We start from the raw sequence: 15,242 nt of genomic DNA on the forward strand, positions 1-15,242 counted from the left end.
TCTATAGTGCCTCTGCTGTTGTTACTCACTGTGGGGGAGCATACAGGGAGCCTTTGACAGCAGCAGCAAATTGGGGGGTGCAGGGAAGAAAGAAGAGGGGGGCTAGGAGAATAAGGAAGGAGGCAGGATAGTGATGGGGAGGGAGATGGAAAGGGAAAGAATGGCATGTCCCCCTCCCCAGGGATTAGGAGTGGGTGACTGGAATCTCCCTGGGAGCAGCCCAGGGGAAGTTTTGCATTTTTGTATGTATTTAAGGTTGTACACACACAAATAGGGGGTGGGTGGCTTCCCCCAAAGGGTCAAAAATCAAAAAGCAGCCTGAAAATATCCAACTAATGTTTTGGTTTTTTTTTTCAAAAAAAAAAAATCCTCATGATTTTTATGCCAATCCCATACTTTTACAGGTGTCAGTTATTTTTGAATGCCTAAGGTTGGCAGTATTGATAACATGACTTGGATTATGTATTCTCTGTTGGAAAGCAATTCTGGCAGTACTTTTAGTTCAGCGGTTGAAAATATGGTGACCAATTATTCCATCACATACCTAGAATTCAGTCACAAAAATGTACTGCTTGCCAAATCACAATCGTATATATCAGCCGACTGCTCCAATACCAAAGCAAATCAAACCAAATAACAGCAACCAGCAATACACCACATCATCTCTACAGAGTGCTCAAGAAATATATTCATTGACAAGACTTAAATATTAGAGAGTCCTGAAAACTCCTATCACAAAAACCCGAGAAATAGGTTTCTAAAGAAACTCTACAATTCAGCATCAGCATTGCCACAAAAGACTTATATGGAATCCTCAACTAAGCAAGCACCCGTATAACCGGAATGAAAGGACTGCACCTCAGAACGAAAGAAAAATGCAAGCTGCCATCAATTAAGTGAGAAAGTGAGGGAATTCTCCGGCTGAAAACAGAGACCTCCACAACACCAGCCAGCACGCTGCCTACGGCACCACATTGTGGTAGTACATATCAGTACCCCATCAGGAAAAACAAACACACACAAAGGCAAAATTTGTCTGTCTAGATAGAGAGACACCTTCTACTCCAGTGGTTGAGACATGAGGCAGCGCGAAGATATTACCTCACGATATCAGGAATGATAAAGGGCTCTTCATCACAAAGTGTTGAGAAAAAATTGTGCGTCACCCTGACACAAAGGAGAGAAAAAACATCAGCCTATATAACAGCCTGATGCTGGGTCAGGCCTGGACACTAATGACTATATGATCTCAGGTGGTACCAATCCTGGCACAGCATGAAGCCTTTTCATGGACAAGTTGTACCTACCTCTGACAGGCACCTGAGGGGTCTGTCTCTTTTACTCTTTGGCAGCACTTGTATAGCTCGTCACGCCAATAAAGAACTATTGAGCGATATCCTTGTTTCCTCCTACAGCAGGGCTGCTGTCCCTGGTAATGGGACCTCCCTGCCCTGAGCATATGTGTTGTGATTTTGCTTCTCCTTATGGGGAAGCGGGGGGGCAGCTCATACTCTGCTCTTTCATTTGCACATGGCACCGATAATTAAAAGCTGGTCTGGGCCTCTTAAACTCCAGGAACCGTTGAAAGCCACCTGCCCCCCCGCCCCCCTTCATCCACACCCCCAGCCTTTGGCTGGCTCGGTAGCCTAGGAAACAAACCCCACCTCTCGGACTTGTCCTGTGTGTGGGAACCAATGAAAGCCGTATGTGGTGTTTGGTTTCTCTGTAAAGTTTCATTCAAAGGATCCCAGCTGCTGCTGCAGGAAGAAATTCAATACCTGCTCCCCATTAGGGCTGCAGCCCTGTGCCTCATATGGCGTGCCCCTGCCCCCCTCTTCCCGATGTCAGTGCAGGTACCCGAATGCCCATGGGGCGGGGGGGGATCTTGCAACAGCCCCCTGGCATTTTCAGGAAACTTCCTGACTTTTCGGGTACCCCTAGCCCTTCCGGCTCGCAACGCACAAAACTCTCATTGATCATTCATGCATTGAGGACACTATAGCACTTTTGATATGCTCTTACTGAAAGCTTTGCCTCCTATTCTTGGAGCGTATCTGGCAAGGAAGCACCTGTGAGTCTCTGCACCTTGGATGGAAATATTAAATGTTTGTCTATCAACATACTTGTCTTTTCCCTCAGGGCCAGATCCTCAGCTGGGTGTAAACTGGCATAGCTTCATGGAGGGCAATGGAGCTATGCTGATTACACCAACTCAGGATCTGGCCTATGATATGTTTCCATATGGATTTGGGGACCTGGGATCCAATCTTGCTCCCTTGAAGTAAATGATAAAACTTCACTGACTTCACAGGAGCAGAATTAGACCATGTCGCTGGACACAACACAGCATCACATGGCTCGACAACAATACATGGGCATATCTAGATTTTGCTGATGGCATAGCTCTTTTAAGCGACAGCCCAATCAACATGCAAGCAAAGACCAAAAAACTGCCCAGCATCGCAAAAAAGATGGTAAATAATCAGTTATGAGAAAAGAAATCCAAAGAGCGCCCCAGCAACCCCTAATTCACACGTTATATCAGAAGGCAAAGGAATACAAGAAATGAGTCAGCTTACATACCTGAGCAATAACATGCAAGCCAATGGGGATATGCAAAAGGAAATAGCATCACAAACTGGCAGTGAGGCACCTGCCTTCACCAGCTTAAATAAGAGTGGGTCATCAAAAATCTACAACTTAAAGGCCAAGCTATGAATCTACAACTCAAATTTTATTTACCCTTTAATATATGGATGTGCAAGCTGGAAATCAGACAGATGTCTCAGTGTCTTTGAAAGCCAAAGCCCTAGGAAAGTACTAGGTATTCAATGGAATTAATATATAATAAATGCTGAGATTCATCAGAGAGTTCAAAACTCCTTATCTCTAAATTATCCAGAGAGGAAGATGTAACTGTTTGGGATGTGTTAAGAACAAAGCCAGAGTATCTGCCGTGGCAGGCTTGTCCTTGGGCAGCCGGAGGAACATGCGAAAGGGGCCAATTGAAAGAATCCCTCCTTTTGAACAGTAGAAAGGGAAAGCTTCTGGGACCTAACCACAGAGAGGACATGCAGAGAGCAGCCCTGGATAGACAGGGGTGGCGAAGCCTCGTTTAAGTGACATCTAACAGTGCAGGAAGGATTCAGATTCAGAGGGAGGTGTCATTGTCCTAATGAGTCAGTGGGTTTGTTGCATATCTTCTGACACTGGACCGCTGCAGACAAGACCAAGGATTATCTTTTTGTTCAGTGTTTGTACAGCGCCTCGCACAATATCCATGCCTGGGCTCCTAGGTGCAATTCAAATAATAATAAAAAAAGGATTAATTTCTTGCAAATTTGGGCTTATTTTTTGCATTCTGAAACTGCAGCATGGTTTAGCATATAGGATTTCAAACTGTGGGGCATGTCCCTTTTTGGAGGGCGCAAAGATGTGATCGGGGGAGTGCCAGAACCTGATGTGAAGCAGAAAACTCCTGCATCCTTGCTACTTTCTGAGGAGGAGGAGCTGGCAGAGGCAGCACCTCTGCAGGCAGCAGCTGTTGCACAAGGGAAGGCCCCACGGAAAGGGGTTGGAGAGCCAGCCTGCTCCTGAGATGCCTGTTACTGTCCTGCCCTGCACGTGCCCTGGATGCTGCTAGGCCAGTGGCATCAGGCAATGGCACGGGAGCAGGATCTGGGCAGCAGAGGCAACGTGGAGGAAGTGGCTGAAGCCAGCGAGTGGAGTCTGCAGCCTGGTAGGGAGAATGGCCCAGCTGTGGGGAGAGAAGGGTTGACTGGGGCTGCAGGTGGGGCAGTAAGCTGGGAGAGTGAGAGCAAGGGGGTTGGAGAGAGCTGAGCAGGATGTTTGGGCACAGGACCAGGCAGGAGAGGAAAGGGGAGGGAATAAAGAGGGAGGATGTGCCTGGGACACGATTCTCTGAAGGCGGACACAGAAATTTTGTTTTTGAACCCCTGGTTTAGATCCTGGGCTGGGGTCATGATCCTTAGGTAGGTTGCAGCAAGTGTCAGGCGGTCACAACAACCTTCCTTTTGTTCATAGTTAGATGGGAGGAGGGTTCTCAAACTTTTTCTGTTGCAACATCGGGTCACAGTATGCAAAAAGATTGAGAATCACTGGTCTAGGGGTTATATCGGGGACTGGTAGTCAGAAAACATGGGAGCTAGTCCCAATTATGCTACTGGCACTTTGGTGTCTCTTTGTTACTTAGCAAAACAATAATGGTTTCTGAAGGCATGACTACCTCTGCATAAAAAGGGAAGCAAGAGATCTAGAAGGAAACCAGTATGGCTAAGTGGCGAGGTCCAAAAAGTTGTTTGAGCCAAACAGAAATCCTGCAGTGAATGGAAATCCAACCATAGTGAAGCCAATAAAAAGCACAATTTCTGCAGGAAATATAAGAAGGGAATTAGGAGGGCTAAAATGGCATTTGAGGAGTAAATAGCTAAAGGTATAACACAAATATAGAATTTATGAAATATGTCATCTGTGAAGTATACCAGAAGCAGGAAGCCTGTGGGTCTGCTGGATCACTAGGGGCTAAAGAGAGCAATTAAGAAAGAGAAAGGCATTGCTAAGAAGCTAAAGGATTTTTTTGCATCAGACTTTATCAACAGAGAATGTTGGGAGATATCTCCCCTGAACTTGAAGTAGTAACGTGACAAAATTTGCAGAGGACCTAAAATTATTTAGGTTAGTCAAGACCAGAAAAGATTGTCAACAGCTTCAGAGGGACCTAACCAAGCTAAGTGAATGGAAGAAGAATTCAGTGTTAACACAAGCAAATTCAAGAGATCAGTCTGTAACTTTAAGATGCTCACTAAAAGCTCCAAGATAAAGACCATGGCTGATCACTTTGCTCTTCAGACACAGTGGAACTTTCTACCCTCAGGGTAAAGTCTTGTCTGTGCAGCAGACAGTTTCCTGGAGGTTGGTCTTAGATTGTGGAATGAACTCCCACAGGAATTCAGAACCATCACAAACCTCACCACCTTCTGCTCCAAGTGCAAAGTGCAGTTCTTCAGCATTGCCTTCTCTAACTTAACACAGAATAGTACACCGCTACCTTGATATAACGCTGTCCTCGGGAGCCAAAAAATCTTACTGTGTTATAGATGAAACCGCGTTATATCAAACTTGCTTTGATCCACCGGAGTGCACAGCCCCGCCCCCCACAGAGCACTGCTTTACCGCGTTATATCCGAATTCGTGTTATATCAGGTCGCGTTATATCGGGGTAGAGGTGTATGTACATCTAGAAAACAAAAACCATCCTCGCAAAATAAAACAGCACACGGCCCACACAATTCTCCCTTGAGGGAGAGGATGAAGGGCAGAACGAGCCGCAAATGACAGATGGGTTAGTCACGTTGTTTATTGCTGTAATGGAAGGCACTCAGATACTATGGTGAGGAGGGTGGTATAAAAACCTAAATACGGCAGAATTCTTCTAAAACAGCTGGTATTGCTGGTATTGTTCAAAGTTGCGGGAAATATGGTGGGAGTCAGTCAATAATCATTTAATGACCATAGATGTTGAGATTCAAAATGTTAAAGCTTTATAACCATTAAACCACAAATTATCAATATCATGTGTTGAAATATACAAAGTAAATATTCTTAAATCAAACTCTAAGTTCTCAAGAAGCATTTTTCTTACTTTGCCTCTTGTAAATTTTGATTATGGATGAAAATAGTTTTACATTGGTTTGTGTGTGGATGGTGAAATCGACGTTTACTGACATTTATCGATGATTAAAATCTAATCTTTCCAAGCTTACTTATGTCCGTGTCCAGAACATGACAACTGGTCTGCAGCAGCTTCCATAAACCACCAGCGCTTGACCAGCAGCAGGTGCATCATTTGCCCTCCAGGCCTTGGTTTGTCCCTGTCTCTCAGTCCCCCACACACTTTTCATAGGTTTAAATGCTCAACTTCCATCTGTCACCCGCCCCCCCAAAGTTGCAGGATATAATAAAATAACATATAATGTTCTCTATGATGACACAACTCTCCCCCCCCACACACACACATTTTTTCTGAAATGACGCCTCTTACCGGCAGCACCTCTCTCTCACAAGGTCCTCCTGATTTTATTGAAAGTTGAAAACACTAAATTCTCCATCTCAACTGCCTCCATCTGGTTTACTACATTTCCTTACTGCTGCACAGAGTTTTGGTCATGGGGCAAACCCTAAAATCAGCCAGAATTTCACAGAGCCCTCACAGAGTTAATTATATCATAATGGTGCACCTCCCATTGATTTCCACAGTGAGGACCTAATATTTTATGCTATTTTCTCTTCCAGTCTGTATGTCCTTTTATATTTATAGATGTGATATTGCTTTTAGGCTCAATAAAATTGTTCTAGAGTCTTTTTTTTTTTGAAATAAAAATAAATAAAATATAAGGTAAATAAACCTTGTGCTACGTAAGCCAGTTATGACAATTGTGAATTGATAAGATCTGGAATGAGCCCTGATGGAGCTGTCAAATCACTGCATTAGCTATAGACTACCTGTAGGTGGCGCCATGGCTTTGGTGAAACAAATGCATCTGGTCAAATCAATACAGAGAATATTAGGATGTTAGTTACACTGAGTGTTTGGAGAAGAAACTTGGAATGTTAGTCATGGATTTAGACACCGAGTTACAGCAACCAGCAGCAATTCATATACAGGAGGCAGTGGTCTGACTGATTAGAGATTTGGGGGTTGATCATTCAGTCCGAATACTGAAATCAGTAAAAAGAACGAGGAGTCCTTGTGGCACCTTAGAGACTAACAAATTTATTTGAGCATAAGCTTTTGTGGGCTAAAACCCACTTCATCGGATGCATGCAGTGGAAAATACAGTAGAAAGATATATATACACAAAGGACATGAAAAAATGGGTGTTGCCATACTAACTATAACAAGAGTAATCAGTTAAGGTGGGATATTATCAGCAGGAAAAAAAAAACTTTTGTAGTGATAATCAGGATGGCCCATTTCCAACAGTTGACAAAAAGGTGTGAGTAACAGTAGGGGGGAAAATTAGCATGGGAAAATAGGTTTTACTTTGTGTAATGACCCATCCACTCCCAGTCTTTATTCAAGCCTAATTTAATGGTGTCCAGTTTGCAAATTAATTCCAGTTCTGCAGTTTCTCGTTGGAGTCTGTTCAATTGCATTAGGCCTATGAAATTGAACTTTGACACTACTGTACTCAAAACTATGTTCTACACCTCTCAACCCCTGCAAAAATGTAAATCAAGTTCATTATTTTACTTTTATCAACACAATTACTGGAGCTAGGTCTTTTGTTTCACAGCCTGACCAAGAACACCCTGGCTCCATTTCGGCAGGTGATTTGGCTATTGGATCCTCTTGCTCTTAAAGACATTTCCTGCTTGGAGTGACAGGTAGTGCCAAGGTACTCCAGCTATTTGAGGATACAGCCATAGGTAAGCTAACAAAAATGGTTACTATTTGAGACTTTGGATTCTTTTTCTGTAACTGAATTGAAAATATTGTTTTAATTGTAATTAGGGTTGAATGTTCCTTTTTTAGAAGGATTTGTACTAGACAACAGTCTAGTGATTAGCATAAACATTTTCTGCCATCCTGAATCAAGCAACAGAATTCAGATTGACATGGTCATGGAGCATGGGCCTGATGTGGTTCCCTGGCATTGTGGTTTTGCAAACTTTAAAAAGACAAAATCATGTGGAAATTGTGGGCCAGATCCCAGCGGTTGTAAATCCTTATCACTCCACGGACTTCAATACAGCTATTCCAGATTTACACCCGCTGAAAGGTGAAGGGAGGTGGTGGAATCTCCTTCCTTAGAGGTTTTTAAGGTCAGGCTTGACAAAGCCCTGGCTGGGATGATTTAGTTGGGATTAGGTCCTGCTTTGAGCAGGGGGTTGGACTAGATGACCTCCCGAGGTCCCTTCCAACCCTGATATTCTATGATTCTATGAAGATCTGGCCCATTCATTTTAACTGAAATGATCATTTTCAATGTGTAAAGTAACATTTTATCTTTCTTTGACCAGGATTATATAAAAAGTGGAGATAACTCGCTGTTTATAGCATGTTTGCCCACACCTACACATTGTTGTGGAAATCAGATCTCTGGGTTGCTAGGTATTTCTGCATATCTCAAGAATTGTATGCAGTGTTGTTGTAGTCATGTTGGTCCCTGGATATTAGAGAGACAAAGTGGGTGAGGTAATACTTTCCGAAGGCGAGAGAGAACAGCTTTCGAGCTTACACAGAGCTCTTCTTCCTGAGTGTGTCTCTCTCACCAACAGAAGTGGGTCCAGTAAAAGATATTACCTTGTCTCTCTAATATCTCAAGAATTGTCATTCTTTTAGAGTGAAATTTTACAGCTTAAATTATACACAGCTGCATTAACAAGGGAGCAAGATCCAAATGTTGATGTGATTCTGGCTGCTCCAAAGGCAACAAACCAACTGCAGGTAACTATTTGATCTTATCTCACTTTTCTACCTGTTTAACAGTAGTTCTCGCCATGACTTCAGTGAGGTTACACAGGATTTGCAGCTGGTGGAACTAAGTGAGAATTTGGTCCTGATCATCCGGAGCCATTTTCAGGTTGGTGGGCTGTGCATTTTGATGATGTAATATCCAATCACTAGCTCCCAGCGAATTCACAACTGAGGTCTTGTCACAGAGAAGCTACTAATATGTAAACATATCAGAAATCACTCTGGGTCAGACTGTCCCCCTCCTGCATGACAAGCCATAGGTAAACTAAACGCTTACTGTTTCCAGTCCATTTTTACATTATTTTAAAAAATATAGATCGGCTTACAAGGCAGGTGTGGGGGAGGCGGGACTTGGACCCGTTCTCGGCACCACCAAAAATTATACGAACCTGGCGCCAATGGAAATGGGAGCACCAGATCCGGCACCCTGCATTCCATAGCTCCATGCTTGCTGTGCAGAAATGGGCAGCATTGCCTCCCCTTGCCTTAATCCAGCTTACTCTCACTTCCCCGCTCTCCCTCTGAGCAGCAGTAGCTGCTGCAACTTTGGCAGATCATCTGGGAAAGCCCGGAAAGTGAAAAGAACTCAGTTATCATCTTAACATTTTTTCAAGGGATTAATTTCACCTGCCTTTCCTGTTTGCCCTGTAGACTCTAGTTCTTTTTAATTCAAGACATGGGAAGTTATTTCAAGTTTAAAACCACACGGAAATACTTTTTTGGTCTGGGCTTTCTCCCCCCTCGTTTTTTTTTTTCTTTTTGACAAGTCAGAAAATTGTGAAGTGAGCAGGAGAGAGGGAGCGAGAGGGAGAAGACGCTTTCATTCTTTTAGTGCAATGGACTGAGGCAAAAAGGCCATTATAATGGTAAATCACACACAGAAAGGAAGAAAAGACTGATAATCAATCACAAATGAAGCATTCGTTCGGATTTTGGCAATTTACTGGCCAGTGGTTATAAACCTACATAGTTTTTTTTCTTTTGTCCAATTTACGTAAAACACACAGGTTTGAAATGGTAAGGGCAGGAAGAATAATTTTCAGAAAGGTATCCTGCCAAGGAGTACTTAGGATGGGAAAGACACAATACTGAAATGCCGGCAAGGACTCAGTGAGTTCTGAAGGAAAAGCAACGTGCTGAAATGCTGGCGTGAAGACTTTCCAACACAGGACCCTGGACTTCAACTCAGAAGAGAAACTTGCTGTGTCAGAAGCCTCTCCCCAAACAGCCCAGGGTTTCACATGCTTAAGGATGACTCGTAGTGGACTTGGGGGCAGTTCAACTTGTTCTTCTGTGATTGCTTCAGTGGGATTTGTGGCTGAATGAGTATGTGATTATAAAGATGAGGATGCTAGACAATACTGCCACTGGCATAGCCTCTTCAGAATCCAGCATAACCTATAAAGAAAGATACATTTATCTGGAGGTGTTGCTTCAAGGAGGAGCTCCATGGGGATTCACTCTGAAAGGCGGACTGGAGCATGGGGAACCATTAATCATCTCCAAGGTACTTTTGTTTGTTTTAAATCAGGATGCAAAGAAGTTAGCAGAAATGCCTGGTTTCCAGGGCAATATTTGTAAAATATTGCCTCCTGCATGGTGGAATTGTTCCTGGGTTTGGACTGATCCTGGCAAGTGCTGAGCACTTCTAGCTCCTATTGACATCCCTAGGTGTCCAGGACATCCTTTTGTTGATTGTAATGCCTGAAGTCTAAGGGCATTGTTAAGCTATCAAAGTAACTTTCCTGTCCAAAAGACAGGAACTATTGCTTTCAGAAAGAGGCTCTATTCATTTTATCATAGTTTCTTTTAAAATGCAAGCGGGTGAATCTTCTTTTTGTGTGCTGCACCAGCCATCTTGTACCATGAAATCATGGTGCATCTGAGCATGTTCAGTGAGCCGTTACCTGCTTTTGTGAATTGACTAGCGAGAAAACATTTTAGGTCACATGATATTGTTTCAGCTAATCAGAACTGAAGGGGAAAAAATAGAAAAGTGTAGTAAATAGTTCTGGGTATGTATGTGTATATAAATATACATATGCATACACCTGTGTGACTATTCTCACACACACAGAAAGTATACATATACATAGCAATTTTTAAAAATCCACCCCAGCATTCTCCTATTTACTAAATACCTATGAAATGTGGTACTTCTGGAATTAAATTACTATTGTTCAGGAATGCAATATGAACTTACAGGTAACTGATCGCATAGATGGCAACTATATTTAGGGTAACATTTTCAAAAGCACTTAGGTCCCATTTTCAAAAGGGACTTGAGCACTTAAGAGCCTAAATCCCATTGAAAGTCAATAGGGTTTGGCACCTAAATATTTAGATGAGTGTCTCATGAGATATTCAAAAGTAAAAATCCCCTTAGGCACCTATCTGAATCTTTATGTGCCTAAATACCTTTAAAAATCTGTCCCTGAGGGCCTAAGTCCTATTCACTCTCAGTGAGACAGACTCACAAGTGCCAAAGTCACTTTTGAAAATGGGACTTAAATGCTTTAGAAAAATGTACCTTTTGTGGTTCTCAAATCTCTGCTAGGCTATTGGCAATAGCATGTATATGTGTATATACATAATGTAAAGAATGGACCTTTCGGGTGTGTGTTTGAGTTTGTATGCATATGTATAATTATTTAATCTAATTTCGTTATATAGGATGGGACTTGTGGGCTCTAGAAACTCAGAGGATCAAAACCAATGGCAGCTAAAAGAAAACTCTGGCACTCTGGATCTATTCCATTTAGACGTGATCCTGCAGCCCTCACTCACATGAGTCGCTCCATTGAAATCAATGAGTTCCCATCAATTCATTTCCCCTTTAGTCACATGAGCAAGGATTGTGGGATTGGGACTTTCACATAAACGTTCCCAACTTGAACTGGTTCTTAGCTTTAAATGAACATCCCCCCCTTTCCTGTAGAGCAATCATTAAATAGAGACAACTTGGGACAGACACATAAAGCAAAACATCACATCACTGAGTCAATACATTATATTTTACTTTTTGCACATTAGGGACTAATATTGCAGTGTCAGATTTTCAGCTTTGGGCATGAGAATGTTTTTACTGTTGTGGTGAAAGCAGGTTTTGCTTTTAATCCTGAACTATCTTCCCACAACATACAAAGTTCAATAACTTTTCTTAAATGAGACAGAGATGGCTCTTGCTGTGGAGCATTAATGAGTCTGTGGGATTTGGTTTCCTCGGCAACCAGCCCCCTGAATGTCAAACATGCCTGGAGTGTGCATGAGGCCACTGGCAGCTGTATGACTTGTGCCTTCCTTCCCTAAAACAACACTGCAAAAATTTGTATTTTGTTTTTTTAACTTGTAGCTACAGCCTCGCTTGCGCTGTCACTAATTTTTGTGCCTCTGTTCATGCATCAGTGGCATAGATGCTAGCTTGCCAGCTTCCATATGAGTTTTACTCTCTGGAAATTGTGCAAAGCATGGGTTTTGTTTTGTTTTGTTTGCTTCCAGTTTCAGCTGAAAACCAATCTGGTTATATAGATTAATACATTATAGCTATGTAACATATCTGTGTTCACAATTCACTCTGAATAGCAGATAGTGAATTCATGTTAGCTACCTAGAAAGCTTTTTGACCTAGATAATACATAATTCTTTATTCTTTGACCGATCCAGATTATACTGTAGAGCTATTAGGAACTGTTGGGAATAATAAATGAAAACACTGTATAGGTCAAATCTTGACCACCTGACTTACTCACCGAAGAAGTCCCATTGGAATGAATGGGACCACTCATGTAAGTACGGTGACAAGATGAGCAGAATTTAGTCTAGCAGTAGTATTGCTGATCTGTAAAAACTAGAGAAAAGTGGGGCATGGAGGCAGGTTAAGAACTTAAATGAGTGGTAATTCAGATTTAAGGCCTGATTCTCATTTACACTGTGGCCTGTTTACACTGGTCTGGCAAGTAAGGTACATTTACACCCACATTAAGGTCCCTTGACACTGCCAGAGTGGTGCAAAGTGTACATGAGAATCTGGATTTCAGTGACCATGTAACCTGAAGTCTCTGAAAGTTTGCAGCATGATCTTACCAGCTATTATTCTATGTCCTGTTATCTCCATGTAACACAATTAAAAGGTCATGGAATATTTGATAGTTGGCAAATCCGCTCACATGTGATACTTGTCTCTATTTCTCATGCCTCTCTATTCCATGCAGTCTATTTTTTGCCAGTCTCCTGCTGCAGGTCTTAGCAGGTCATGTTGATAGCTTTCTATGCTGCTTCTGTTGTGCATTTCCATGTTATCCTTTAGCTAGCTTGTTGCCTGTTGCCCGGGAGGGGTTTCAGTCCAATGCCTGACTTGTTATGGTATTGGATCTTTCCTCTATGTGTGTCCTAGCCATCTCCAATTTTGTTCTATAATTTCCTGTCCTATTGGCTTCTCTTTCGTCCTCCTGCAGAGTTCTTTGTTTGTGATTTTTTTCTGGCCATCTGATATTGTGGATTTGTCTAAGGCAGCTGTTTATGAAAACTTGAAGTTTAGACAGTAAGATCTTAATAAGTCTCCAAGTGTCAGCACCATATAGTAAGACTGGCTTTGCAATGGTGTTAAATAGTCAAAGTTTAGTTTAGAGGGCAAGATTTCTGTTTCTCCTGATTTGGCTTTAGAGTTACAAAGGCTCACTCCCAGTTTATGTCTTATGTTCCTACAGGTTCATGCTTCAGGGGTTCAGGACTTCCCCACCCCCAGTGTATTCTGTTTTTCTTTTTTTAACATCTCCTTCTCCTGAAGCATCAGGGATGGCCATGGCTGGAGATGGGACATTGGATGGGGAGGGCCAGAACTCTGAGGTAGCACTAAGCATTATCTCTCTCAGGTGCTTGGCTGGCTGGTTCTTGCTCACATATTGAGGGTCTAACTGATCGCCATAGGTGAGGTGGTCAGGAAGGAATTTTCCCTCCAGGTCAGATTGGCAGTGATCTTGGGGGCTTTTCACCTTCCTCTGCAGTATGTGGGTGTGGGTCACTTGCCAGGATTATCTGGGTATCTCTCAGTTAATCATTTCTTGCCATTTTGGAGGCCTCAGGCACTGGTACACCTTGATCTTTCCTATTCTCTGCCTGTGGCACATAATAGTCTTGTCGCCTGTGGGCTGTAATACCTTGGTCTTATTTTGGTTGTTGGGTTTAGTGTGGGGTGTTGGTGGCCTGTGATATACAAGAAGACAGACTAGATGATCTGATGGTCCCTTGTGCCCTTAAACTCTATGACTCTATAACTGGTTTTCAGGTCTTTGTTCTACCTGTTGTACTTACAATGCTGCCAAGAGAAGTGAAACATTGGACCCCTTCTGTGTCAGTCCCAGAAAGTGTTATTGGCGTTTCCTGTTGTGTGTTGATTCTCCTGGTTTGTGTTTTCTCGGTGTTGATATTCAACCCTACTAATTATGTATTGGCCTGGAAATAATTTGTTTTGGCTTGCATATCTATGTGGGTATAGGATAGTAAGTTGATATCTGCACAGTCAAGGTCTCTAACTTCTGTGTGAAAGCCTATTGTACACCTCTTGGTTATTCTATGGTCTCTCTCATTACCCAATCTACTACCAGTTAAACAATCATGGATGACATAAGACATGTTATATTTGTAGTCATCAGTAATTCATAATTGTTTTGGTCCTGTAAGTATCACTCAGTTGGTGATCTCACCTAAGAGAGCCTTTGAAACTATGACTGAGGGGAAGGTATATCGGTGAGCTTAAGAAAGGTCCAGAAGCATAAATACAAGCTCTCTGCCTCTCAGTACTGCACACCATGGAAAGGCAGTTCTTTACACCGGCATGGTGTGAGCCAAGCATTGGCCCAAAGGCAATGGGAATTTTCAGTGTGCAAGGAATTTAGGATCAGGTCCAAATCTTTTAAGAGAAAACATTGGGGCTAAGGCCCCATCCCCCAAACCCCTCCACATGTCCTACAGACACTGGAAAATACTTTAACTAAACACCTTGGCCTAGATCCTCAAAGCTATTTAGGCTCTAACTTCCACTGAGATCAATATCTTTGGAGATCTGGGCCTTTGAAACTAACTCAGTCAGTTAGTGGGCATCCATCTGCAGCCCAGTAATCTGTAGATGGCTGTTGGGTATCTTTTAATTAGGGCTGTTGATTAATCACAGTTCGCTAATAAAAATTAATCATGAATAAAAAATTTAATTGTGATTAATCGCAGTTTTAATTGCACTGTTAAACAATAGAATACCAATTGAAATTTATTAAATATTTTGGATGTTTTTCTACATTTTCAAATACATTTACAACAGAGAATACAAAGTGTACAGTGCTCACTTTATATTATTTTTTATTACAAATGCTTGCACTGTAAAAATGATAAAGGAAATAGTATTTTTCAGTTCACCTCATACAAGTACTGTAGTGAATTCTCTTTATCATGAAAGTGCAACCTACAAATGTAGATTTTTTTTATTACATAACTGCACTCAAAAACAAAGCACTGTAAAACTTTAGAGCCTACAAGTCCACTCAGTCCTACTTCTTGTTCAGCCAACTGCTAAGACAAACAAGTTTGTTTACATTTACGGGAGGTAATGCTGCCCGCTTCTTGTTTACAATGTCACCTGAAAGTGAGAACAGGCGTTTGCATGGTACTTTTGTAGCCGGTATTGCAAGGTATTTACATGCCAGATATGCTAAATATTTGTATGCCCCTTCATGCTTCGGCCACCATTCCA

The 15,242-nt window shown here is 42.2% G+C and overlaps 1 protein-coding gene across 1 annotated transcript in view; it reads left to right on the forward strand.

The window, feature by feature from the left end:
- The first annotated feature begins 9,842 nt into the window (after positions 1-9,842).
- SHROOM3 (shroom family member 3) overlaps positions 9,843-15,242 on the forward strand; it is a 249,595-nt gene continuing 244,195 nt past the window's right edge. The window contains exon 1 of the mRNA XM_065405263.1: positions 9,843-10,007. Within this exon, the coding sequence (XP_065261335.1) occupies positions 9,843-10,007 (165 nt within the window). The remainder of the gene's footprint in view (positions 10,008-15,242) is intronic.

Source organism: Emys orbicularis, chromosome 5, assembly GCF_028017835.1.
Source record: "Emys orbicularis isolate rEmyOrb1 chromosome 5, rEmyOrb1.hap1, whole genome shotgun sequence".
In the NCBI taxonomy this organism is placed as follows: Eukaryota; Metazoa; Chordata; order Testudines; family Emydidae; genus Emys; species Emys orbicularis.